The 24,384-nt window shown below is 36.8% G+C and overlaps 1 protein-coding gene across 1 annotated transcript; it reads left to right on the plus strand.

The window, feature by feature from the left end:
* Positions 1-5,166: 5,166 nt before the first annotated feature.
* Positions 5,167-8,198, plus strand: LOC115877389 (cathepsin L-like proteinase). Its single transcript, XM_030893540.1, has 6 exons — positions 5,167-5,304; positions 5,722-5,851; positions 5,904-6,112; positions 6,798-6,978; positions 7,076-7,237; positions 7,893-8,198. The coding sequence occupies exons 1-6, from the start codon at positions 5,212-5,214 to the stop codon at positions 8,099-8,101; spliced, it is 984 nt and encodes a 327-aa protein (XP_030749400.1). The 5' UTR covers positions 5,167-5,211; the 3' UTR covers positions 8,102-8,198.
* Positions 8,199-24,384: the final 16,186 nt, after the last annotated feature.

Raw genomic sequence — 24,384 nt, forward strand, 5'->3', positions numbered from 1 at the left:
CTTCTTCTTCTTCTTCAAGTGTCATGTTCTTAGTGAACGTTGACGACTGCCATGTTAACAACATCTCTGTACCGCTCTCGATCTTGCGCTACATGGAGTAATTCATCCGCACTTAAGCCTGTCCATTGCCGCAAGTTCCTCAACCACGAAAGCCTCTTGCGCCCAATCCACTTCTTTTCTTCGATTTTTTCGTTAAGGATCAGTCGGAGAAATTCATATCGAGGTCCTCTGGTTATATGGCCAAAGTATTCAAGTTTTCGTCGCTTGATAATATTCAGAAGTTGTCTGTCGTGCTCCATTCTTCGAAGAACTTCTTCATTTCTGGTTCTGGTGGTCCAAGATATTCTAAGCATTCTTCTGTATGTCCACATTTCAAATGCTTCGATTTTATTTATTGTTGCTTTATTAAGTGTCCACATCTCACATCCATACAAAAGAATCGACCACACATAACACTTTGTAAACTTCTCCCGTATTTTGATGATTAGTGAACTATTTCAGAGCAGCGACTTAAACTTCTGAAATGTATTTTTTGCTTGTTGTATACGAAATCTGATTTCGCATGAAGGATCGATATGTTGGTTAATCCAACAGCCTAGATATTTAAACTTCGCCACTCTCTCCAACGTTTCCTCATTCAACAATAATGGGGTCTCGCCGACATCTAGATTATTTATAATAATTAGATTAATATTTTTGATTGATATTTTGTGGTAAATAGTAAAAAAAATTGTGATATTTTTGTACGCCATGGAATATTGGTATTTATTGAAAATAAAAGAGTTTCAGACTTTCATTGTCTTTAATTATTTTGATTAACAGAATATTTCGGTTAGAAGGATCACTGAACACGAAGAATTGTACAGACATCTCCTCAAGAGTTCCATCGCTCCCCTAACAGGCAGCGAAATTCTTTCGGAAAATGTTGTCTGCCCTCAATCTAGCCTCGACAATGTCTAGCTGTAACCAGTGTACCCAGTGGCTTTAGAAATGATATCCCCTGTAGACCTCTAGTCCTCGACAAAAAGAGATGACAAATATCTGCTTGTAATACTCTCTCTTCTGTAAATTGTACATAGTAAATTAACTGTAAATAATCCATACAGGGTGGTACAAAGTGGGCAGTTTCTACCACATCATATAGCATTCTTCTTACAATGCCATACTCTATACAGAGCGTCGGCTACCTCTCGCACGTACTTGTGATGTGTGTCATCGGTGTTTCACAAGTACACGGGACCTACAGTTTATCGCCGAATCCGAACGGCACTATTTGAAAGGCTGTACAAGACAAATATACTCAAGGTGGTTTGCCATTGCCTTCCTTGAGGTGGCGGCTCGCTGGTCGCTCTATTTAGATAAACCAATATTTTTATTTAAATAAATAAAGCGACCGTACTGACTGAGGATCAAACCCAGTACCATCCTATCTCTCGCACCGCAGATCGACACACTAACTGCTTGCGCTACGGCCGACCACATCATATAGCATAATAATATAATAGTCAACGAGATATGAGATTGAAATCTGGCGAACGGAATGTCTAGCGGCAAAACATAAACGCCAACTCCTTGGAGAAAATCCATACTTTATCTAGCTATATCAAGACGTGCGTCGTCACGATATTTTCTTTCAATTTTGTGATACGGATGCTTGACCGAATGATCTGGGATCATGACTGAGACCAGTGAATTTGATAGTTGTTGTCATTTGCTCTCTGTAAGTATTTTATATATATTTCAACATCTCTCTAAATTTGAATATGCTACATACAGTTGTCAATAGCGGAAACTAGCAAAGTTCCAAACCTACTTTATTTAAAAATTATTTCCTGTATAATTTTCTTTGCAACTGCAAATAAAATGCAACCTAATTTGCATACCTAAATTGATAATATCTAATTGGCAACTAAAATACTGCAATCTAAATTGATAATATCTAATTGGTGGATTTATTAAGAATTCAAATTTAACGGAAAAAGAAAATAAAAACTCGTTTAATGTTTCTGTATAACCATGTATACCACGTGTGAGTCTATCAAAGCTTACCAAAAATCCGTATTAAATTAAACTTTTAATATGAGGCGTGGATTGCTGATGAACAAACATTTCTCAAAAAAATCACTGAACAAACCGAAAACGAAATAAACGTCCCGATTGACTGCGCACTTAGAAATGAATAGATGAATTCATACTATAACATTTCATAATATATTAATTTTGATCGAGAGATGCCAATGAGAACAGTCTATGATATATGCCGACAAATTGAGTTGTTAAACGATATGTGAGGAAGAACATAGTCGGGTTAAGTTTTCTGAAATTTCACCATATTCTGTTCAATTTTCTTAATTTTTCCTTCCGTAAGAACCTTCTATAAAGTATTAAAAAACTTAAACAAAAAAAATAATGCAATTATAAGGTTGTTCTCCATCCCCTGGAAGATGCAAGACCTTGTCGTTGGTGGCAAAGCTCCTAGGCAGGTGCTAGGGGTAATCCCCTGGGGCACTTTGGATGGATCTATGGAGCATCTTCCTGTCTTGTCCCTTGCTGTAGTGCCGTGGCCAGGGAATTACACCAAGACATACAACGATGCCGTATGTGACTACCCTGTCCGTCATACCAGGCACCTTCTACTGTCTGTGATCATGTCACATGGGCAGATAGTCTTGACTTAGCGCCTGGACCAAGAGGAGACCTCCTCACCAAAAAAACCAAATCCTACGATGGCGGGACCAGATCAAAGAAATGCGTGGCTAGATAGAAGACTAGCCTATATACTGGTCTCAACCTTCGGGACACTAGGGGGTAACCCATTGTATTTATGGTAGTTGGTACCTCCTACTTCTACTTGCGGGGCTCTGTAGAAGTGGACCGACTAACTCTTGCAAATATCTGCTAAGCTAGAGGGAAAACCCCTAGCAACAATGAGAACATTAAGAGTGCAAGTTCCAATGGACCAACCCCAAAAAAAAACTAGAGAAGAGGCAGCTGATACTTGCGCGAGACCAGCTTCCACAAGTGGCACACAAGTTACCACATCCTCTAAAGGTCGGGAGTTTAAGTCTACATCCAAGAAGATACATAAGCAACTGTTTCGTCTACCGGCCTGGGTCAACCAGACAGGCTAGGCGACCCCTGAGAGTAGATCTCAGCCAAGTACGGAGGTACCTCCGAGTGCTCTACGAAGGATTTACTCCAGAGAAACCTCTCACTTCTGCTCCGGCAAGGAGAGAAAAAGTCAGGATGAAAAGTCGTCTTACACCGGGAGGCAAGCAGGAACGTATCACCAGGTTTGCCAGAGCTCTAATGTAGGGACATCGAGTTGGCGAGTCATCAACTCAAATCTAAGGAGGCAATTGAGAAAGAGAGAGAGAGAGAGATATCCTCTCCTCCATTGTAGATTCGGGACAGCACCGGTATCAGGTCTAAGAAGAGACGAAGTTAAAGAGGTAGAGAAAATGGAGACTGATCCGCCAGCCTCCACCTCACGAGTACATCAGCTGGAGATAAGGTCATCGACTGTGAACGGCACGTCGCAACCGTGGGAAGGTGTATACCCTTGTAGTAGGTAGATATACACTCCTCGGGGGATGAAGATCTGTTGTCAGAGAACGATGGGAAATACCCTATAACAGGAAGGTTCCCATGTACAATGAGTTATGGACTGAATGATGAGTTATAGCTCAAGAAAGGGGGACAAAATAGATACTTAAGGTCGCAGTGATTACCCCCCCATTCAACCAAACCAAACCAAACCAAAACAAAATAGATACTTAAGGTCGCAATGATTCCCCCCCATTCAGCTCATTCTACATTCTACAAGATCGTTTTCAAGTTATGACGTGCAACCTAACCAGGGGACATAAGGATTCATTTTTATATATAGATTGATTAACTAAGTAACCGCCGACGACAAAACTGATGTAAAATAGTATAGAGAAGATAGCGCTGGTAGTTCTTGAGTTAGTCTTGTAGCTTGGCAGTTATTAGTTATTTAGTTAGTCAGAGTGATAATTAAATCCATGTAAGTATATATGTTAAAACTTCTGTATACTCATAAATAAAAAAATGCAATTTCCCCATTCAATTTATTTTATATAGTATGATCTTTTTATCCTTAATAAATATATGTTTATCCCATAATATGCTGTTTTATTTAAAAAGAATACCTGGTACAGCGTACCTTATGAGCCCTAGCCAAAAACATCAAAAGCTATATCGCGAGAACAGGGAAAACGATTGAATGCTAGGGCGGAAAATAGGGAGAAACATCAATATCAAACAATTGAAAGGCATGTTCGAACCACTCTAGTCATGTTTATACTCTATACTCAATTTTTCTAACATGTCTTGAAAACCGTTCTCTAAAGAGCATAAGTAACGTTCACCGGTTAATGTATCCTCGAAAATGAATGGCCCAAGAATCCTATACGCTTTTCTTCATTTGAAACATTTACAATAATTTAGTTGCGTCTCGATAAAATACTTTTGTTTGGATGTAACAGTTTGACATCTCTGAAAGCAACGACGGCGACGATTGAACTTGTTTCCATGGCTAACTAAGTGAAATTAGTCAAAAACTATAAGAATTGGCTGTAACTCAGTAATTTCTCCAAAAAAAGATATTATAGCTTATATCACCGAAAAGCGTGGTCAACTATGATTTCCATTTTCATTAAGGATGTGATTATCTACAACTTTCGTCTGAAGTCTTTTTGTCTTAAATAGCTTATAACGGAATTCCCAGCATTTTTAAATTAGCCGAATTTTTTTTTTTCGAAATATCTAGTAAGCCATATTTTTCTTTTCAAAAATCGGAAAGACGTATCTGTTTGTCCTAACAAAACTGCAATTCTTTCCCCATTTAACCGACTCTCTAGCTCCAGTAGTTTCCGAGACACCCATAGAGAATATCGTAGAAAACTCACTATGTATATTTTCATCTTTGAATAATTATTGATTATGAATATTATCTACTAAATCTTTTAATCTATTTACTTTTTGGCACACCGTGTATTATATAATTTTGCACTTAATATGGCAGGCTTTTTATTCATAATTTTAAATAATTAGATTAACTTTAATACTTAAGTTGGTATTTCCTGTGGCCACTTAATCTCTAATCATCTGTAGTATTTTGACTATATATATATATATTGTTTGAAAAAATTAGTAATTTATTGTTGCAGTATCATTCAAACCACAAAAATGAAAGGCTTTATCTTGGCTAGTTTTTTGGTGGTTGCCGTCAGTGCTTCTTCACTGTTTCAGCAGGATGGCGCCAAATTCCAAGCATTCAAGGTAATTTGTTTTGTACTTGGAACTACTATGCGATAGAAAAAAAAGACTCCTGACAATCGATGATAATTTTGGCCAGCTCAAACCTGAACGTCATTTACTTGACTTATACTCTTCTTTTTTTTTTAATGGCGCTTACTGCCAGTTGACCTTAAAATGGTGGTAATTTATTTTTATATTTAGTAAAAATGGTTTTAAATGGTGTATACTTTAAAATTCTAGCATTTTTTTTGGAAATAGATTTGTGTGTCTGGAAACGTTCTGTCTTTTAAACCTTTCAATAATCAGTACTAATTTTTGGCAAGTTTTAGCCAATGATGTCTAGAGATTGTCCTCGCTAAGATTATCATCGATTGTCATTCCCCTGCCGTCTTTGTTGTCTTTGTCATCAAAATTTATATATTTCTGTACATCGCGCAGTTGCAACATGGTAAGACCTACAAAAACCAAGCCGAAGAAGCGTCCCGTTTTGCTATCTTCAGGGACAACCTTCGTTCTATTGAAAGCCACAATGCCCGATTTGAACAAGGTCTTGAAACTTACACCCAAGGTATGCAATTAATTTAAAGTTCAATTCATAGCTAATTTCATGTTTCAACTAGGTATCAACCAATTTGCTGACATGACAGACGCTGAATTCAAAGCCATGCTTGCTCTTCAGTACGCCAATAAGCCTAACTTCAACGACAATAGTAAATTCCAACTTCCTGAAGGGGCTTCTGCTCCCGATTCCATTGACTGGAGAGAAAAGAACGTTGTCGGTCCCATCAAAAATCAAGCGTCATGTGGATCTTGCTGGGCTTTTGCACTTGTAAGTTGTTTTATGTACCTCTATTTGAAATTAGTTTTATGCTATTTTACTGTATACGATTTTTAGATGTTTAGTCTCTTCAAAATAGTCTTATGGGTATTTCGCCGCTGTGAGAAAATCGACAAAATAAAATAATTATTTTTTGTAAACACTGGTGACCAACCAACGGAGACTAATTTGTCTGAGCAGTGGGTTATTAATAAACAAATTTGTCTAATGGACAATTTTTTAAAAAAATTATTAATAAGAATTTAGGTTAATTTTGAAGTTTAACTTGATATAATGTCATTTCAACAGAACGTCAACGGTTTTTTTAGAGATATCAGTTTAAAAAAACTAAAGTGTTCTCGAACAGTTGCATTTAGATATTTTAAATAGTTTTTTCTTTATTCTTTGTATTTTTCTTTGCTTCCAACAACGGAAAGAGATATACTTTCCAAAACGTTAAGCATTTTTTTGTCCGTTAGGCAAATTTGTTTATTAGTAATCCACTGCTGACAATTAGTCTCCGTTGGATTAACGCAGCAATGTTTACACAACATAACTCTTTTATTTTGTATATTTTCTTACAGTGGCACAATACCCATAGCACTTTTTTGGAGTGATAAATCCGCCACAGAGGTATAAACATTTTTAGATGTTTAATATTTGTTCTATCTATTTCTAAGTTTTATTCAACTTTTAGGTTGGATCTACCGAATCTGCATTAGCACTTAAAACTGGAAATGTAACTTCCTTATCAGAACAACAACTTATTGACTGTACTACTGACATCAATTTTGGTTGCAGTGGTGGAATGTTGGAACCAACATTCCCTTACATTCAACAAAATGGACTTGAATCCGAAGCAGACTACCCATACCAGGGTAAGGTATATTTTTAAAGTATGTTATATTTTAGCAGCGTTAATTAGATCAACACCACCTCGTTAATCTTAGACTAAAACTGAAAATATATTTATAGGTGAGGACGGCAATTGCACATATGACTCTTCCAAAGTTGTAACCAAAATCACCTCCTATGTGTACTTCAATGGTAGTGAAGAAGTATTGAAAGAAGCTGTTGGAACTGCAGGACCAGTAGTTGTTGGTATCGATGCTGATTACATGAAGTACTACAGTAATGGTAAATTTAAATTTCGTTGTTTAATGGCCCCAAAATAATTAAAGTTGTTTTTATTTGTCTCGATGTGGGTCAAAATGGGTCACTTGTTGAAATAATCTGACAAAGCGTTTTAAATAATTGTAGTCCTAAGGAAGAGAATATATTTGTCAAAACGTCGACCAAGCACTAAGTAAAAAACCTGAGTTCTATTTTGCCCACATTCAAACAAATATTAAAAAACAACTGTAAATGTATATCTCTGAAATAACTGGCACAGTCAGTCAGTGGCGCAATTAGAAGGGGGCTGATGTGTGCCCCTCGCCTTCCCTACACGGTGCATTTACTAATCGTTTAAAATTAGGTTTAAGCTCAAATTAATATTATCTTATACGTGACCTAAGGCCCCCCCAAAAAAATATTTGAGCGCCCCTAAAGTGCATGTCTAGTTGCAGCCACTGGACACAATATTTCTTCTTCTTCTTAGTGTGCCGTATTCATTTAATGAATGTTGGCGACAATTCTGGCAAATTCGTCTCGATCTTGGGCGACTCTAAAGAGTGAATGGGCATCGAGACCAGTCCAGTCTCTGATGTTCTTAAGCCAAGAATACTTCTTTCTTCCGATGCCACGTTTTCCTTCAATCTTCTGTTTTATTATGAAATCTTGCTGTTTTCAGGAATATTTACTGAATCAGGATGTCCTCAAGATTCCGCAAGCTTAGACCATGCAGTTTTGGTTATTGGATATGGCTCTGAAGATGGGTCTGATTACTGGATTATCAAAAACTCATGGGGCACTGCCTGGGGTGAATCTGGATTCATTAGATTTGCGCGTGGAGTGAACCAGTGTGGCATAATCACTGAAAATACCTACCCTATAATATAAATAATCATTTTTATTAACAGTAAATTGTATATTAAATGGAATATTAAATAAACACCTTGTTAGTAGTTATATAATATGAATTAAATTAATATGTGAATATTTTTGTATTAATGTCTTGGTGCTTATTTTGTACCTACTAAGTCATGCAGTATATTTATTTGTAAATAATGGCGTGAATCCTTAAATTTCTGTTTTCGTGATATTATATATATATTATACTGATTAAATGTAAATTTTACTACAAATAGTATTTTCATTAATAATATATTTTCGTGTGGACGAAGAGAGTACGTTCAATACGCTCATTACAATAAGATACTGAAAAAAGAAAGAAGAGCCAGTATTTTCCCAAGTGCATGAAATCTAGCCTCAGATTAAGTGGTTATTTAACATAATACTTAACATCTTTGCTCTCTCCGACTTACTAGATAACCAAAGCCATACAATACTAGACATGTAAACACCGACCAAAGGTTTCGCTTGCCAGTGGGGTATGTCACTAAGTATATCAATCATAAAAAAAGTAGAAAAATGTATCCTTATGTTGCATTGACATTACAGCATCAAAGGTATTAGCTTTATAGGCTACTAAAAGTTGGTAATAGGCCTTTAAAAAAATAACTTCCTTATATTGGGAATGTCTAGGTTTTTCGTCACTGGAACAGAAATGTAAAAAATAATCAAGTTATTTTTTGTAAATATCACGGCGTTCAATACAAAAGGAAACCAACTTCTCAGTGGCTGTTTACTAGTAAAACAAATTTGCCTAACCGACAGAAAACGTCAATGGTAAACTAAAGTGTTCTTGAATAGTTGTATTTAGACATTTAAAATATAGTTTTCCTTTTCTTTTTGATTTTTGCTTTTGACGACTGAAGGAGATACACCTGCTGAAGCCTTATACAATTTTTGTCAGTTAGGCAATATGAACAACATGAACAACAAAAGATCGCTTACTGATTTTTAATTATTAATTCCAAAAATAAAAGGAAATTCAAATTGCTGGTGTTAAGTATTTCAAGAATTAACAAAGAATATAATATAAACATATTGTAGAACAATAAATAGTAGAATAATTAACATTTATAATAAAAATGTGACAGGTTATCCTACTCTGCGTACCCGCTCACCAAGGGATAGAAGGCAATGAAAAAACAAACGATCTGGATAGAAAAGGAGCGAACACTCCGCTAACTGAACCAGGAACGTTCTATTTTCCAGACGGAAACCAACTTAAAACGGAACTCAAGAACCTGGAAGACTCCATCCATAACCTGGAATGGGAATCCCCCAACGGTCAAAATACTCGAAAGTTTGTCAGAACTTACAGTCCAGAAAAATCAAAGATGTTCCTTGATTTAAGTAAGAACAATCTTCGGATTGTCACGGGGTTTCTAACAGGACACTATCTTCTTAACGGACACCTCAGGTGTTTGAAGCTGTGTGGAACATGGGGAAACATCTGAACATTGAGTACACCGAGACGACAACCGTTCATGTCCTAAACTTTGGTACGGCTGATGTCGGAGATGGAAAGCTGGCCTCTGTGGAGCTGTCTCAGATACTGGCTTTTGTCAAAGCCCCGAGATTGTATGAATTATAACTCGTTTGTATCAAAAAAGGAGAACACACAATGGATCTGTAAGGTCGCGGTGATTAACCGCCCACCTAAACATTCCACATTATAATCTACAGGGTGAGTTTCCTACGATGTTCTCTATGGGTATCTCGGAAACTACTGGAGATAGAGAGTCGGTTAAATGGGGAAAGAATTGCAGTTTTATGGGGTCATAAATATGCGCCTTTCAGATTTTTGAAAAAGTTCATGGCTTACTAGATATTTCGAAAAAAACAAATTTCGGCTATTTTAAAAATTGTCCCTAATTCCATTATAAGCTATTTTAAACAAAAAGTTTTCAGATAAAAGTTGTAGATAATCACATCCTTATTGAGACTGTGTCCTCCGTTTTTTTCTAACGCCTGTCATTTTTGACATATGACACAAATATATGCTTTTTTAAATGGAAACCATAGTTGGCCATGACTTCATAAAAAGCGCCATTTTTTAAACTTTTTAGTGATATAAGCTATAATATCTTTTCTTCGAAAAATTACTGAGTTATAGCCAATTCTTATCATTTTTAAACAAATTCACTTAGTTAGCCATAAAAACAAGTTCAATCACCGTTGCTCTTACGGTTCTTTGCAATTTACATTACACAAACTAAAACTTAAAAAAATAATATCACTACATACACTTTAAGTTATTTTAGAAAATGTTCAAATATTCCGCCATTATTTTGAGTTGCATCTTTGTAAAACTGTAACTGACTTAATTAAACTTTTCTCGTACCGCCACTTCTAGTGTCTCTCTTAATTCATAAGTTCTTTTGTAAACCTTATTGTTAACTATACCGCATAAAAACTTCTAAAATGGATAGTTCAGGTGATCGGGGAGGCCCATGCAATTATTCCACCTCTTCCTATCCCTGCGTTTGTATAATTATGATATAAATAATTTTTAACATTGCTCTCATTATGGGGGGTGGGCGGCGGGTGGTGTGTCATAATGGAAGATCATGTTGGAATCACTCTATTGATGCGCGAGTATCTACACGCTTTTCTTCATTTGAAAAATTCATATTTACAATTTTTGTTTATTTTAATTTACAAAGTTTGGATGTGACAGCTTTACATCTCTGAGAGCAACAGCGATTGAACTTGTTTCCATGGCTAACTAAGTAAATTTGTTTAAAAATCATAAGAATTGGCTATAACTCAGTAATTTTTCGAAGAAAATATATAAAAGCTTATATCACTAAAAAGCATAAAAAATGGCGCTTTTTATGAAGTCATGGCCAACTATGGTTTCCATTTAAAAAAACCTATGTTTGTGTCATATGTCAAAAATGACAGGCTTTAGGAAAAAATGGAGGACACAGTCTCATTAAGGATGTGATTATCTGCAACTTTTATCTGAAAATAAAAACTTTTTGTCTAAAATAGGTTATAATGGAATTAGGGACAATTTTTAAAATAGCCGAAATTTGTTTTTTTTTCGAAATATCTAGTAAGCCATGATATTTTTCAAAAATCTGAAAGGCGCATATTTATGACCCCACAAAACTGCAATTCTTTCCCCATTTAACCGACTCTCTATCTCCAGTAGTTTCCGAGATACCCATAGAGAACATCGTAGAAAACTCACCCTGTATAAATAATAAACACATAATAAAAAATTCTATGGTGGTCCGAACTGTATTTCGGAAACTTCGGTAGCACATTCTGCTGAAAAAAATAAGTAAAAAACTTCGTATAAATGTATGTCGTAAAATGCTTAGTTTCGGAGATACAGGGTGTAGAAGTTTCATTTTTATTTCGATTTTTTCCAAATAATTTCTGAAGTAACGTCAATATTTGGATGAAAATTAGTGTCTGGTAGTTTTTTGACTTCAGAAATTTCATTTTCATGTCAATATGACTCTAATTTGTAGGGGGCGCCACTTACATGTGTTTTAACTGTTTTGAAGAGTAATAACTTTTCGTCCGAACCTGTATAAAACTACTAAGTGAAAAAATACAAATTTCCGTGATTTTCCACGTAAAAAATGTCTCTTGGTAAAAATCGCTACGGGCAACCGTTCTCATGATATTTAGAAGGGAAATAGTCAATACATCTCATTATTGACAAAAAAATAAACATGTTGAGTAGATAGTTATTTGACTGAAATGATAAATTTGGGAACTTTTTTTTAAATAAATTTAAATTTTCTTCGATAAAATTATGATAAAACAGTTTCTGTTGGACATTTGACACAAAAACATTTCTAATTTCTAATTTCAGTCTAATAACAACTATTTAGTCAACATATTTAATTTATGTCAATGAGGACAGGTATTGACAATTTCGATTTCGAATATCTCGAGAACCATTACTCGTAGTGATTTTTACCAAGAGACCTTTTTTACTGAAAAATCGTGAATGTATATTTTTTTACTCGGTAGTTTTATACAGGTATGAACGCAAAGTATTACTCTTCAAACCAATTAAAAAATATGTAGATGGCACCCTCTATAAGAGTCATATTGACATCAAAATCAAATTTCTCATTTCAACAAACTCCCAAACACCAATTTTCATCCAAATATTGATGTTACTTCAGAAATTATTTGGAAAAAAATCGAAATAAAAATGAAACTTCTACACCCTGTATCTCCGAAACTACGCATTTTAGGCCATATATTTATAAGAACTTTTTTACTTATTTTATGTGCAGAATATGCTGTTGAAGTTTCCGGAATACAGTTCGGACCACCCTGTATGTAGAATTTTAAATTAATTCATTCTTTCATATTAATTAATAATTTATCTTATAACAGTGTATTATTTTTGTTGGTATTAATAATATTATTGTATTAAGTGGCCCTACTTATCACGTGATATCTATCAAGTACTTACGAAGGCAATACATGGTTACTAGTGATGATATTTGACATTTACTTGACATCTTGCTAAGGCTATACTACTTAGCAAGTTAAATTACTTATCACGTATCACTTAATAAGTAGGCATCTTGAGATATTTCTTTCTTTTTGAATATTGATTAAATAATTGTTTAGTAACTAAATATATTTTGACACAAGGTTAAGTAGTCACTTTCTAAAATCACTAGACTTTTAAAGGATGGTTCTATGAACAAAAATAAATGATAAAATTTGTAAATGTCTATATTTATTTTTAACAATTTTAATTTTTATTGGATTACGTACTAATTCGCTTTTGTGATTTTGAATAATCATCGGGATGTTATCATCGGTTAAATTTAAACGTTACAGAACATGTCACAAAATGGCTCTAAATTTTAACGATTCAAACTATCAAAAATATGGTGTTGAATTAATATTAATAAAATGTGTGATTTCAGCATACAATAGAAATAACGTATGGTCGAAAAAAACGGCGTCCAGTTGGTTTGGAAATGACGACAAATGACATTCCCATATAACTTTACATATAAAATGACAGCGATCTTCATTTCATATTTCATAGACATCGCTGACGCCATTTTCTTTTCGATCATACGGTATAAGTACGTTTATTATACAGGGTGTTTCATAAACATACGCCATCTTTAGTGGTGAGATTCATCACGTAAAAATCAAATTTATTTTTTATGTCAACTACAGGGGGTTAAAATGTTTTTTTTTTCGATTAGCCATTATAATTTATTGATTTAATCTAGACCTTGCCAATTTTGACGTAGGTATCAATGTTCAAGGACGGTGATTTGGTTTCCGTTCCTAGAGTTTCTTAGGTATCTAATAGTAAAATGTGGATAAAACAATGAAAATGTCAATATTACGTGAATTTGATAACCTATTGTTGAGTTATGTCCATCTATTTTTGTTGAAGACGCTTCTCGATGTTTTGTACAATACTTATAGCTGCCTAGTTTTTTTTTACTTATTGAGGAATTTCTGGAAGAAGAGGTAGTTTTCACTAAAGAGCAAGCAGGGAATGCACAAAATCACCATTTTTTCTATTTTTAGTGACAGTTCGACAAGCAAAACAATCCTTTAAGGGCCCCACAGACTTCGTTCTTTTTTGTCATTTTTAATCGCCGCGATTAACAACGACGGTTAAAACTGATAGTCTATGGCACAACACGGATATCATCATCGTCGCGTCGGTGAAAATTTCTGCCTTTGCTTGAAATCTTAATCGTCGGTTCATCCATGTTCGTGAAAACCGATAATGTGTGCGCCGATACTTTTTAATCGGCGTTCTTTCACATTGGTGCACGTGTACATGTTACATTTAGTTGTTGTTGTATCATTTGTATGGCTGATTTTATAAGCCTGGAACTTTTTCAAAAAAAAGTATTTTAACCAACATGGACTTACAGTATTTAAATAAAGAGTTTTTAATACAGTTTATAGACGTATAGGTTCTTGGCTGGTTATGGAAAATTAAGACCGATGATTACAAAAAAAAATAAAGCTCATGAAATTCTACTTGAAAAAATGAAGGAGGGGGATGTGGAAGCTTCTCTACAAAGTGTAAAAAACAAAATAGGCTCTTCGTAACAATTTCCGCAAGGAATTAAAGAAGATGCGAGATTCTGGTATCTTTTAAATAACCAATCTTTAGCCCACTTCTTTCTATTTTTCTCCTTTTTTTTAATTTTAGTATTTCTTTAGCTGCCGCCACTGCAAGTAAATCGACGTGTTTCATTTTGTTACCGTTTTACACTCACGTAGTGTGTGTGCAAATACAGTTTTAATTATCTAGTCCAGCAGTGTTAATCGACGATTAGCACTGCTAAAAACAACGAGGTCTGTGGCTGCCTTTACCGGTTTACACTGACGTAGTGTGTGTGCAAAGACAGTTTTAATTATCTAGTCCAGCAGTGTTAATCGACGATTAGCACTGCTAAAAACAACGAGGTCTGTGGCCGCCTTTAAGGTGGCCGAATTCGGACCCAGGGCCCGTATTCTGTAACTTTGAAAACGCTAAGCGCTTTTAGACGCTCAGCGTATATGACGTTAATTTTCGCTGAGCGCGCACTTAATTAACGGTTTCAGTATTCTCGTCTGACGCGCTTAGCGTCTTTACTGATTGCGCTGAGCGCTTTGAAAACGGTTGCCTTAAAGGATCGTTTTGCTTGTCGTTTTCTGCTTTTGCTTGTCGAACTGTCAGTGAAAATCGAAAAAATTGTGATTTTGTGCGTTATCTTGCTCTTTAGTGAAAATTACTAATTCTTGTATAAATTCCTCAATAAGTAATTGATAATTTACGACTTGGCAGTTATAAATATTGTTCAAAACATCGAAAATGCTGAGAAGCGACTTCAACACTTCCCTCGTATAATAAGAATAATGACATATCCATAGAAAAATAGCTTGACATAACTCAACCAGTGCCTTCTATTAAAAGATCAGCCTACGGGCGAGATGTATGACGTCATGCTAGTTAGATATAACGGATTAATAAATATGTTGTAGAATCCATGGAAAACATAATTATTCCTCAGATTTTTGGTTTGTATTTTAAAAATGATATAGTTTACATGAAATATACATAATATACAGTTAATAACTACAACATATATACCTATTTATAGTAATAAATACTTTGGCAAATAAACTATGAACCATACAAATGCAGCAAATGTTTCATTAATGTACAAATAATGTACATAATGTACATAAGATAATGGGTAAAATGTAAATATATTTTAAATTTTGGGGTTTGAAAATCGATCTAATTTAACAAAAAACATTCAATATCTACTAATAGTGATGTATTATTATTTGCATTCACAAAATTTATATGTATATTTTGCAAGTATCAATGTTCGAAAAATTATATTTACAAACAATACAATATTATCTAAAAAAAGGCATCAGCGATGGCTATGAAATGAAGATCGCATTTTATAAGAAAGCATTTTTTATAAGAAGAAGCATTTTATAAGTAAAATTATTCTAAAATTTTTGATTTTCTTGGGATTTTTAGGTTCGGAAAAAACGCTGATTTAAGTTTTCATTTGGGTTTTCATTATTTTTATTTGGTTTAGAAAAACGTTTGGGCTAACTATAGCCTTCATCAGTGTTGTGTCATATGAAAATAGTGTCGATATAATCCAAAAATTACATATACAATATAATTCACACCTCATAATGTTTACTGCAATTAATAAACTAATATAAACTTATCAAAAGATGACCACATATTTTTTAAAAATTATTATTCTTAACACTAAAATTATCTACATTGACTATGGAGTACGCAGTAAACATTATGTGCGTGGTGTGAATATTTTATATGTAATTTTTGGATTATATTCGACACTATTTTTTCATATATGACACAACACTGATGAAGGCTATAATGTTAGCCGAAATGTTTTTTATTAAGCCAAATAAAAATAATGAAAACCAAATGAAACTTAATCAGCATTTTTTCCCGAACCTAAATCCCAAGAAAATCAAAAAATTTAGAATATTTAGAAACAAGGTTCAAGAATATCAAATTTTCCAAGATTGTAAAATTCTAGTTAATTATTTTATGTGTACAGTTATTTAGGGAATGTCATCGATGTTCATTTCCAAGCCAACTAGACGCCGATTTTTCGATGATACGGTATAATTTTACGTAAAATGTAAATAACATTAGACCAATTAAAACAAAGAAATATGAACTTCTTTAGTATTTTTAGTAACACCTTTATTAACTTAATTTTGTATTATGCAAATATACCAATTTTATTGCTATTTTATTCATATTGTATTCAGGCATCACTTAAATATTTGATATTAATTTGGTATTATAAATAATCAACACTATTCATTAAAAATTACTGAACAAAAATACCTATATGTTATGCTTGACAACTTGACATATATTATATATTATCAAACAAAACACATTCTTCTTTTAAACTGTATCAGTCTTGTCTTTACAAAAACTTTTTTAAAATTTGAACTCAAAATAATATTCTTTTTCATGATCTTTAATACACATATTCTTTATTTTCCCTAGATCATAATACCTACTTACGTGTTTGAATCTATCGAAGCTGAACCAACAACACTTGGAGTGGAGATTCCACAATATTGTTACAGCGAGCCGGTGTGGACTCGACCTAACCTCACAATATGGCCCGCCCTCGGATGACCTTAACATCACATAGACACCGCAATGATTCATTCGTTCGAGAAGAATCGAGACCCACTAGAATGGACTAGTAGTACATACGAGAACATTCGAAAACCTTCTCTATGCGCCTAACGATCTTTGGACTATTCTAGATTTCTTTTACCTGTCGGTATAAAAGCCGGCGGCAGTGGCCTAGAGAGGGCAGTTAAAAATATACAGTTGACGCGCTAAAATTCAAAATAAATTCTTAGTTATAAATCGTTTGTAAATAGTTCTATAAGTCTTTTATCGTTATTGTTTTTGTTAATTAGTGTTAAATAAATAGTGTTTAAATAAATTGTGACTTTCTATCCACACGGAACCGACGAAAAAACGTAACAATTGGTGTCAAGTGTGGCGTGTGTGATAGACTAGAAAAATAAAAAGACTAACAATGGCTGCGAAGAAATTGTTGAAAGACTTGAAAGTGTCCGAACTGAAATCCATATTGGAAGAGAGAGAGTGCGAGACAGATGGAAAGAAAAGCATTTTGCAAACCAGACTGAGAGACGTTTTAAGGGAGGAAGGCGAGGATCCGGACACATTTTGCTTTGAGTTCGAAGGTGACCTTGACTCGTGCCTACAAAAATTAGAAGCTAAAATGACGGAAAACTCTCAAAAATTAGAAGACAGTTTGAATGACAAAATTACAGAAAATTCCCGGGAATTGCAAGACAATTTAAACGACAATTTGAATAGTAAAATAATTGACTTGGAAGTTAATTTAGAAGATAAAATCACAGAGAATTCTCAAAAATTAGAAGACAGTTTGAAAGATAAAATTATGGAAAATTCCCAGGATTTAATTAATATTTTAGAGGATAAAATCATAGAAAATTCTAAAGATCTACAAGCCAGTTTCAATGACAAAATACTTAATTTAGAAGAAAGTTTAAACAATAAGATTATAGAGAATTCTACGGAACTACAAGACAAAATAACGGAGATTGAGGAAGATGTAAATAGAAAAATCGAAATTTTAAAACAAGAAATAGAAAAGGCCAATTCACCAAAATGTCAAGAAACATCGGAGGCACCGAAACTAGTCGAAAATAAGTATATCTCAAAGTCAGTTATTAAGCCTCCACAGTTTGACGGAAAAACCGCTTGGGCCAATTATTTTTGCCAGTTTGAGGCCGCTGCGAGAGCGAACGGATGGACAATCGCTGAAAAGGCTACCGCTTTGACTGTCGCACTGCGAGGAGATGCGACTGATATCCTGCAGACATTGTCACCATCGGAACAGGGAGATTATCAGCAATTGGTACGACATTTAGAAATGAGGTACGGCCAAGCTCATTTGGAACATGTCTATCATTCCCAGCTAAAAATCGCATTCAAAAGTCAAATGAGTCTCTGCAGGAGTTTGAAGCCGACGTAGCCCGCCCTCGTTCGCCTTGCGTACCCTGCTACGCCAGAGAATGTTATGGAGCGGTTGGCAGTACAGGCATTCTCCGACGGCTTACGTGACAACGAGACAAGACAAGCACTTCTCCTAGCCCACCCAACGCACTTGGTGGATGCTTTTAGCACGTGCCCTAGAATTTGAGGCCGCGAAACAAAGTTCTCGGTCTTTAGGAAGAGTACGGGCCATCGACGAATGTTCCGACGAATCCGTGGAAGGGATTGTTCGGAAGGTAATGGACCAGTACATGGGCAAGAAGGGACCGATTCGTTGCTGGAACTGCGGGACAGGTGGGACACGTGCGAAGCCGTTGTAAGGAGAAGAACGAAGAACCGGCTTCGTCGAGGTCGGAAAACTACTAAGGGTCGAAATGAAGGGGCACGTCGACCTGTACCCAACATGCCCCAACGAAAACTGCCCAAGTCGCCTCGCTACAACACAAATTCAACAGCATTTTGTGGATGGTTTTGTTGATGGAAAGTTCCGGACCATGCTGTTGGATACAGGTGCGACGAAAACTATCATCAGACCGGACATTCTTAAAACATCGAAGAAGGTTAAAACAACACAATGGCGACTACGTACTGCCACGGGGGCTCCGCTGCTGTCCATGGAGAAGTAAACCTTAATTTTGTTATTGGGAGCACCAGTTTTGAACATCCAGTGTTAGTAGCAGATATCGAAGATGAACTTATTCTCGGAATGGACATCATGACCACTAGAGGTTTTGAGCTAAACCTCAAACAAGGAATTTTGAAAATAAATGAAGAAGAAGTGGTTCTGCATCGAAAATGTGAGGAGACGCTTCGCGTGGTGGTAGCAGAAGATGTTTCGATCCCTGAGCGCTGTGAGATATTTTTGGATGGTTGCCTAGAAGGTAAAATGAATAATGGGAGTATTATTCTGTTGGAGCCAAGGAACCATGACAGCGAAATAGGACGAGGGATCGCTGTTGGAAAAGCCCTGCTACGAGCGAAGAAAACTGTACCGGTGAGAGTAATGAACACGAATTATTATTCTGTATCCTTGAAGAAGGGAACCCTCTTAGGGTACTGTTGTTCGGTCTCCTCAGTCGTTCGAAGCGTGGAAGCCTCCAAAGTTTCGACTTCAAAAATTCCGGACAAAATGGTGAAGGAGTTAGTAAACGTTAAAGGATTATCTCCCGAAAATAGAAGAAAATTGAGAAACCTGATAATCAAGTATCAAGATGTGTTTGATAAAGGAGAAGCAGGACAGAGAGGTCGTACCAATTTAGTACAACACAAAATTGATACCGGAGATGCACGACCAATCAAACAAAATCCGAGAAGACTTCCGCTCGCCAAACGTGAAGAAGCTGATAAAATCCTTCGAGAAATGAAAGAAGAGGTGTCATCGAACCATCTAACAGCCCGTGGACATCGCCGGTAGTACTAGTAAAGAAGAAAGACGGTACCACCAGGTTCTGTGTTGATTATCGGCAGCTCAATAATGTTACCAAGAAGGATAGTTATCCCCTGCCGAGGATAGACGATACTCTAGACACGTTGGCGGGATCGACAATATTCTCTACCTTGGATCTGAAGACTGGATATTGGCAAGTCGACATGGCGCCTAAAGACAGGGAGAAGACAGCGTTCTCGGTGGGCTCCGGACTGTGGCAATTTACCGTCATGCCTTTTGGATTGTGCAACGCGCCAGCTACCTTAGAAAGACTAATGGAGTCTGTGTTAAAGGGACTATCCTGGACCACCTGTTTAGTGTACCTGGATGACATTATAGTGATGGGGAAATCCTTCGACGATCATCTGAAGAATTTGGAAGAAGTTTTCAAGCGACTTGCGAGCTCTGGTTTGAAACTTAGCCCCAAGAAATGTCATCTGTGTCAAGAAAAGGTACACTACTTGGGCCATGTAGTCTCCTCCCAAGGAGTTGCGGTAGATCCACAGAAGACCAAGACAGTGGAAGAGTGACCGATACCCAAAGACAAACATGAACTCAGAAGCTTTTTGGGGCTATGCACATATTATCGCCGTTATGTACAGGGTTTCACCACCATCGCAAAACCATTGACCAGACTTACCGAAGGCGAGAGGCGTTTCTCTTGGGACTCAGATTCTGACGAGGCATTCCGAAGATAGAAGAAAGCCCTGACTAGTGCGCCTGTACTTAGCTATCCTCTTGGCAACGGAAACTTTATATTAGATACCGACGCTAGCAATGTTGGATAGGCGCTGTTCTGTCTCAGATCCAGGATGGTCAAGAAAAAGTCATTGGTTATTTTAGTAAGACCTTGTCAAAACCGGAAAGGAACTACTGTGTAACCAGACGAGAATTACTAGCAGTAGTTAAAGCAGTGGAACACTTCTACAAGTATCTCTATGGAAGAAAGTTCTTGTTAAGAACAGACCATGCTGCTTTGAAATGGCTGTTGCAGTTTAAGAATCCTGAAGGGCAGGTAGCTAGATGGATTGAACGATTACAAGAATTTGACTTCGACACAGAACATCGAGCTGGGGCAATCCATCGAAATGCCGACGCACTTTCCAGAAGACCTTGCGCTAAGGACTGTAAGCATTGTTCCCGAGCAGAAGAGAAAGAAGTGAAACTCCTAAGAACAACTGTGGTTAATGATAGTTGGCAACCCGAAGATCTTGCAAATGACCAAACCAGTGACCCAGAATTAGGTTTAGTAATTAACTGGAAAAACACAGGCCAAAGACCAACGTGGGAAGAAGTTTGCAGATATTCGCCGAACGTAAAGTCGTACTGGGCCCAGTGGAATTCCTTGGTAATAGATAACGGACTACTTCGCCGTGTGATCGAGAGACCGGAGGGACAAGAAGAGAAAAGGCAGATCGTCATTCCAAAGAAGAGGGTCCCAGAAGTCTTGGAGGAAGTTCACAATGGAACCAGCGGTGGACATCTGGGTGTTACCAAAACACTTGGCAAGCTGCGTGAACGGTTCTACTGGATGAACTTGATGTGAGGGCCTGATGTAAGAAATGTGACATTTGCGCAGCCATCAATGGGCCACAAAAGCGTGGTAAAGCCCCTATGCGCCAGTACAATGTCGGCAGTCTCTTCGAACGAATAGCGATCGACGTGGCTGGTCCTTTCCCGGAGACGAACGATGGCAACAAATACATTGTGGTAGTAATGGATTACTTCAGCAAATGGGTCGAGGCCTACGCGTTGCCAAATCAAGAAGCGTCCACCGTTGCTGATGCCCTTGTTAAAGAGTGGATTTGCAGGTTTGGTGTTCCCATGGAGCTTCATTCAGATCCGGGAAGAAACTTTGAGTCCAATCTGTTCCAAGGCGTCTGTGAAGTCCTGAACATCCGCAAGACCAGGACGACTGCTCTACATCCACAATCCGATGGGATGGTTGAACGCATGACAGAACTATCAACCGTTATCTGGCCAAAGTAGTCTCTGACCACCAAGAGACTGGAACAAATTTCTTCACCTGTTCCTGTTGGCCTACCGTTCATCCGTCCAAGAATCTACAGGGCAAACTCCAGCCAGCATCGTTATGGGACGGGAAGTGCGCCTACCCTGTGATCTGAAATTTGGTTGCCGACCGGGAGAAGAAGTCGCCGGAGAAGATTATGTCCACACACTACGTCAAAGGATGGACGACATTCATCAGAGAGTCCGCCTAAATATTCAAAGTGCTAGTGACCGAATGAAGGAACACTACGACATTCAAGCTGAGCATGGAGGATACCAACCAGGGAAGTTGGTGTGGCTATATAACCCGCAGAGACGTCGTGGGTTATCTCCGAAGCTACAATCCTCGTGGGAAGGGCCATACGAAGTCATGGATAGAATTAATGACGTCGTATACCGTATCAGAAAATTGCCAAAAGGAAAACCGAGGGTAGTCCATTTCAACCGTTTGAGCCCCTACCAAGGCGAAATAGAAGATCGTGCTGGGACCGTGAGAACCTGCAGCTTTGATCCCCCTGATTCGGAGATGTCCTTTGACGATTTCATGGCCCGATACAACAGCAGTGAGAAGGCTCGCTATGGTGTAACCAAAGAAGATCAACGAGACCTCTTTTCCGTGCCTCCTGATTATTCGCTCGCTCATTGTGTGGCTCGAGATTTGCGGATGTCCAGAGGAATCGCTGCGACGTTCAATGAGAAGTTTGGGCGTGTCGGAGAACTACGCCGACAGGATCCAGAGGTTGGAAGCGTCTTGAGGCTAACCGACAATGCACATGGTCAAGCAAGGCACATCTTCTACCTGGTCACCAAGGAATGGTCCCCGAGTAAGCCGACTTATCTCAATCTATGGAAGACCCTGATTGAACTGAGAGAAGCCCTGCTAAACAACAACATTGCACGATTAGCCATTCCGAAGCTGGCGTGTGGACTCGATGGTTTGAGTTGGCGTACAATCCGGAACATGATTGAAGTCTTGTTCAGATTTACGGGAATCGAGATCCTCGTTTGCTGCTACAACCCAAAGCTGAGATCGGGAGAGAAAACTGTAGACTGCTATTTCTACCAGACTTCGCAATGTACCAGGGGCCAGCTTTGCAAATACCTTCATTCACCGTATACATCTCGGGACGAGCATGTGCCTAAGAAGGGGCAGTGTTGCGAGCCGGTGTGGACTCGACCTAACCTCTCACAATATGGCCCGCCCTCGGATGACCTTAACATCGCATAGACACCGCAATGATTCATTCGTTCGAGAAGAACCGAGACCCACTAGAATGGACTCGTACATACGAGAACATTCGAAAACCTTCTCTTGCGCCTAACGATCTTTGGACTATTCTAGATTTCTTTTACCTGTCGGTATAAAAGCCGGCGGCAGTGGCCTAGAGAGGGCAGTTATAAATATACAGTTGACGCGCTAAAATTTCAAAATAAATTCTTAGTTATAAATCGTTTGTAAATAGTTCTATAAGTCTTTTATCGTTATTATTTTTTGTTCATTAGTGTTAAATAAATAGTGTTTAAATAAATTGTGACTTTCTATCCACACGGAACTGACGAAAAAAACGTAACAATATGAATAAATAAACATAATTGTCCAGTTTTCATTAATACCATCATGGGAGAATATTATTTTTAAATTTATTAAAGATATTTTCAATAGAATTCTCTTGATTTATAACTCGTACCCACTTTTCTTGCTCTTCTGGACACTTTAGGCTGCCTAGTATAACTATCCTTTCCACCAAGAACACAACAAAGATGAGGCATAGCACCAAAAACACACTCCACTTAAGCTTTATTGATGAATTGTTAGAGTCTTAAAAAACACACAAAAATCACGATAAGTAAAAAATGTATGGGCACTTTTAGGTTAAATCACTTACACAACGTGTCATTTTTCAATTTTTCTATTTTTTTATGCGAAACCGAGAGTGACCATATATCTGGTAGTAGTTTATGTCACTTAAACACCAAAATAATTAGTTTTTTGCACTACAATAATAAATAATACCAAAAATCATAGAGTTAAAACCAAAAATCAACCGACAAAATATGAAACGGAATCTAACCCAATATCTAAGTATGTACAGCTGATGAAGTAAACAGAAGTCCGCCCCCAGGCTGATCTTTTAAAGAACGGCAGTGACTCAACAATAAGTTATGAAATTCACGTAACATTGACATTTTTCATTGTTACATCCGTCAGTTATCAACTTTTGACTATTAGCTACATTAGAAATTGTGATGTTGCCAATATGTGCTCAACGCGTATCCAGAACACGTGGTGAGAATGGCAACGAGAATACCAATATAGACTGCCTTGCGTTTCGCTGATCGAATACTTGCGCTCACCGCTTTGAAAGCGTAACGTTTTTACGTCAAAGTTACAGAATACGGGCCCTGATCTTTGCATGAATTTTGTTACTACAGCTACATTATATTTTATGTCTTTTTGATTATTCTTAATTGAAGTGAGACATTAATTTTATCAAAAGTACTCTTTTTAGCGTACTAGGATGTAGCTGATACTTGTTATATATTAGATCTAATTATCTTTATCGACGACTTTATTTACCTTAAAAGTCAGAGTAGGTGCTTTTTTAAGTACTCCAAAATCAAGATTATTCCTAATTGATACTCGGTGATTGAAACATAAAATTCTAAATTATAACGCGTGATAAATTAGAACCACATGATCGAAAAAATGCGTCAAAGACAGGTAGCGAGTGACAATCAGTGATA

Source organism: Sitophilus oryzae, unplaced genomic scaffold, assembly GCF_002938485.1.
Source record: "Sitophilus oryzae breed Bouriz unplaced genomic scaffold, Soryzae_2.0 scaffold_1449_pilon_pilon, whole genome shotgun sequence".
Lineage (NCBI taxonomy): Eukaryota > Metazoa > Arthropoda > Insecta > Coleoptera > Curculionidae > Sitophilus > Sitophilus oryzae.